Source organism: Lolium rigidum, chromosome 3, assembly GCF_022539505.1.
Source record: "Lolium rigidum isolate FL_2022 chromosome 3, APGP_CSIRO_Lrig_0.1, whole genome shotgun sequence".
NCBI lineage: Eukaryota > Viridiplantae > Streptophyta > Magnoliopsida > Poales > Poaceae > Lolium > Lolium rigidum.
The window spans coordinates 210,446,955-210,451,541 of record NC_061510.1 but is presented as its reverse complement, the minus strand read 5'-3'; the positions used below and the strand labels follow the sequence as shown (position 1 = coordinate 210,451,541).

Here is a 4,587-nt window from a genome sequence, read left to right as displayed (position 1 = left end):
AGATAGATGTGTTGGGAAAATATACGGCCTTCAGAATACGAGCACTTGAGTTCGGTTGCTGCAAAATCCTCCAAGACTGCCGAGCTAATAAGCACAAATTAAAGAGCTCAATGTCCATGAGACCCAGCTAGCCTTCATGTTCCCTTGTTTGTTTCCCTCCAAAAATCGGCGTATTGGGCCATTGATATGTTCACATAGACCTCAGGACAATCTGAAACACCCCATCTAGTAGGCTAGTATTGCTTGGGATATAGCTTTAATTAGTACCTCTTTACCACTTGCTGAAAGTATTTTTTTTTTTCATCCACCCTTTTACTTTGCTCCACACTCGATCTCTCAAAAATTTGGAAGTCCATGTACCTTGAGTTTCCTACATCGGCCGGCATACCAAGGTATCGGTCAATCAAAGCCTCTGTTCACATCAAGTGCATTCTTGACTATGACATGGAGGGTTTGCGGGCACTGTTTAGTGAAGAAGATTGATGATTTATCCTTGTTTTCTCTAACCAAAAGCTAGACAGTAGATCTCTAACAGATTAGACAACTCTTCCGCTCCCTCTCTACTACCCTTGAAAAATAGCAGGTTGTCATCCACGAATAACATGTGGTTCACCAACGCCTCTCCCAACTCATGGAAGATCTCCTGGCGAGCGGCGGCGTTGCTTCATCTCAAAATCCAGTGAGTGGAGCCCTGACCTAATCTCATACTTGTGATCTCTTTTGCCCCATCTTCAATTTTTCTTGCAGAGGAAGGAGAGGATTCCTTCAGGAGCAAGGACCCAATCGAGCTTATTGCAGAGATGGCATTGGCTCACTCCCGACATGGTGTTGGCACACATCAAGCACCAGCATGAGTACCACCAACGAACCACATCTGCCACTGCTCAAAGACGGAGGCAGCTCACTCCAGTCCAGCATATCAACGAGTGCAACAAGCCCAAGACATCTCCACCATCGTCAACATCAGCCACCACTCACTACATCAACTACAGAAGAAAAGGCTGCCAGTACTCCATTCATCAAAACACAAGAGGAAATCACATACAGTACTTAATTACAAGCAGCAAAGAACCACCACAAAGGTTTTCAAACTTAAAAAACACACTGCACTCCAGAATGCAAAACATAACAAGCATTACCGACAAGCGACAGCTAAGGTTACCATAAGATGTAACCTTTAGGTTCATTTTTTAGGTTCTACCAACAAATAGGCTCAACACCTAGACATGCCAGGGTGAGTGACGATGGCTACAAAGTCATTATTACTTCTCCCCAGGATTAAGTCGGTATACATACAACACTCACATCACACTGAAAGGCTCGAGGCCCCGGCGTAGCCCAACATCACCATCTATCGAATGACATTGAGGGAATCATCAATGCTGGAGGTCATCAAACATCTTCAGCTTGGCTACTGGAAAGATGATGTACAGATAAAGGGCTCGAGGCCCAACATAGCTTGATATCGCCATAAGCCCATAACGAATGACATCAAGGGGTTCATCAATGCTGGAGGTCATCGAAGCTCTTCAGCTTGGCTATTGGAAAGAGGATCTTCCAAAGGACATCATGTATCTCCCAACAATGTTGTTGATAGGTAGAGGCCCCCTGTCACCACAAACATCAAGATGATAAGTGCTAGCTCCCGAACAATTTCTACAAAACCAGTTAACATTACTAAGCAACTGCACGTGGTAACTACAAACATATATGGGCATTCTGCTCCCATGTCACTATATATTGACTGTTTGTCATGAAAAATTCAATCTCCAAGCATACAACATCTAGATTTAGTCCGGAGAACGGATTTATATTATGACTAGCACAAGATTTCCTCACCGATACAACCATGATAAAGCAACTGTAACTGATCAAATCTGAGTGCTGCATTCTACTCTGATATTCTTACATAATTGCAGATCAAACAATCATCGTGGCACTTCAATCTGCAATTGTATCGGATCTAGTCCGAAGCACAGATCTATGAGATGACTATCACAAGATCTCCTAAAGTTGAACTATTCGATGATATTCTCAAGACGAGAAATCAGTTATGGTACATGTAGAGGAAGATGGGCCTAGCGTGGGATTGGATGTGTTTCTTACCAGGCACGAGAATCGCAGCTGTTATTACGGTTATCACCCATGACGAATACATGGCCTTCAGGGAGTCGCTGCAGGACGACGATGCACGGTTTTAGTACGGGATCCGGCCAAAGAACCGAGCAGATAACAGGAATTGGGGGGAGGACGAAGAGATCATCCACCATCTGAGGCCCGTCAGTTAGAACAACCAGGCACTCAGGAAGTCAACAACACGGAGCAGCCATGCCATTGGTCATCCTCTTGCGGTGGTATAGTCAATTTGCGATAGCAGTTTGGGTACTATCTCTGGACCTGGCAATAGCAACTCCTCAATGTTGTTCAAGGAGACAATGCTCACAGATAGAAAAGAGACGCGACAAACCATGGCCTCCATTGTGTATGATGCGCCGTGGGTTGCGGTGTAATGTTCCTTCTGTGCAACACCGTTAACAATAAGCTGACCTTGTCGGACCTGTAAGGTGGGTGTGTAGTAAGTACAATGTAGACATCCAGATTCAGGGGGAACTAGCGGCAACTCTTAAGGATACTTTAATATTTTTCTAGCTATTAAATAAACATAGCATATTATACTAATCCAAGCATTTATGTATAAAGGGCATGATTCATTGTTAAATGACAACATATGTTTAAGAACTATTTTTTTTACATTATGAACTTTATGACTCCTTCAATGCTAGCGTGAAAAAATAAGTGTTCCCTCCGTCCCATGAAAGTTGTCTGAATTTTTTTAAAAATTTGGATGTATGTAGATGCTACATCCATATTTTGACAAATCTCAGACAAGTTTCATGGGTCAGAGGGAGTAACTCTCATTAAAAAAGTGTAGGTGTGTAACATAAAATGTACTATGAAAAATATTTTTTGAGACTTTTTAATGTAACAATTTTGTTGTGCCGAAATATCTCTTCCCTTGCAATGAAAACTCGTCTCACAAAAAGATAAATTTCCATACAAAAAAATCCCAAATTGGACTACACACTTATAGTAGCTCTTACATCATCTATGTTTCGATCCTATTTATTTCCTGTTTCTATCCTACGTTACTCAGGGTTATAAATAGGGTTCTCTTTTATGTTCACACGCCTGTACTTATAGCTTAAGGAGTAAATAAGTACAGCAATGTGATATTGTTATGTTGCTGTTGATTATTATTTTTTCGTTTTGAAAGACATGTCGAATTGGACAACGCGCATGATTGCCACCATTACATTGCCGTGCAAGTTCTTGCTACATGCCTCTCATCTCATGGCTTAAAGTATATGAAGAAGGACATATTGTGTTTCCGTTTCTGATTCCAATTGCACTTAGCAGGTGCTACCTGAACGAATTTTAATCTTAAAAGTTATTACTGTGATCAAACGGAGCATATAATTTTAGTCTATATGGAAGAACAGGGTGACTTTTTATTAATATGGTTATAGATAGATGCTTTCAGCTTGATATGAAGTGGTGAGTGAATTCATAACAAGGTGAGTGGAAGAGAATGTTTGAACGAACGAGTAGTCCTCAAGGAATATATCAGCCCTGACGGTGAATAAATGAATGGAATGTAGTGCATCTGATATAAAGCGGTGGTTATAAGGTGGGTGGAAGACAAGACAATGTTAACATTGGCTTTGCTTACCTCGATGAAATCTCCAGGGGTTGCAAGCACCCTCTTAATAAAAACAACATCTTTATTCAGGCCACAGTTCTGCCGAAAACATCGCAATGCAGCTTCATCAGACCGTGAAGGTGGGAAGTTAACAACGGAAGAAAAAGAGAAGCAGGGCTAGCTACCTGCAAGGCCGTGGGCACCCTGAAGAAAACGATGTCGCCCACAGACGGCCTCCTGAACATGTACGTGACCTGGACAACATCAAATCACAGCACGCATTCCCCATTTGGTTAACGCAGATCCGAGCAAAGAGAGAAGACATCATGTAAAATGGAAAGACCCTATATTAGGAGGTGGGTGATGTGGGGAGAAAAGGGGCTACCTTTTCGGCGACGGCGCGGTCGCCGGAGCGGAGGGTGGGCGCCATGGAGGAGGACGCGACGAGGCGGACCTCGGCGAGCGCGGCGGAGACGAGGAGGAGGGCGAGGAGGAGCTTGAGGCCGTCGGAGCAGGAGGGCCAGCGCGGGAGTGGGAGCGCGAGCGTGGGGAGCCACCACTGGTGGTACAGGAGGGAGGCGGTGCAGGGCAGCCAGTCGGACGGCGGCAGCGGCGCGATGAGGCCCCGCAGCAGACGTGTTGGCGCCATCGCCATAGGATCCCCTCCTCCGCCTCCTGCTTCGCCTCTCCTACCTTCTCCGCCACCTGGGGTGGGGCGGTGTGGGGAGGAAGACGGACTTGTAGTAATAGTAATGGTGGTAAAAGAATCCATAGGAAAAAGAAAATGGAGGGCTTCCTTCCACACCAAGACTCCTTCGCTAATTTATTTTTATACTGCATAGAAGACTCCTTCGCTGACTCGCTGTAACCGAGGATGACAGACCAGC

General features: G+C 44.4%; 1 protein-coding gene across 1 annotated transcript; it reads right to left on the bottom strand.

The window, feature by feature from the left end:
• Positions 1 to 1,117: 1,117 nt before the first annotated feature.
• On the bottom strand, positions 1,118 to 4,349 carry LOC124702954 (thylakoidal processing peptidase 1, chloroplastic-like). The gene is made up of 6 exons (XM_047235137.1): positions 4,086 to 4,349; positions 3,886 to 3,954; positions 3,731 to 3,799; positions 2,468 to 2,557; positions 2,107 to 2,174; positions 1,118 to 1,608 (listed from the first exon to the last, which is right to left on the bottom strand). Exons 1-6 carry the CDS (start codon positions 4,347 to 4,349, stop codon positions 1,539 to 1,541), a joined length of 630 nt encoding a protein of 209 aa, XP_047091093.1. The 3' UTR covers positions 1,118 to 1,538.
• Between the last annotated feature and the right edge of the window lie 238 nt (positions 4,350 to 4,587).

Bases quoted from the DNA above. Each gene is read 5' to 3' on its own strand.
- LOC124702954 (XM_047235137.1), bottom strand. From the start codon at position 4,349: ATGGCGCCAACACGTCTGCTGCGGGGCCTCATCGCGCCGCTGCCGCCG. The intron at 2,175-2,467 runs GTTTGTCGCGTC...GTCGTCCTGCAG, and splicing joins CATACACAATGGAGGCCATG to CGACTCCCTGAAGGCCATGT. The intron at 1,609-2,106 runs GTAAGAAACACA...TTGTGGTGACAG, and splicing joins AGCTGCGATTCTCGTGCCTG to GGGGCCTCTACCTATCAACA.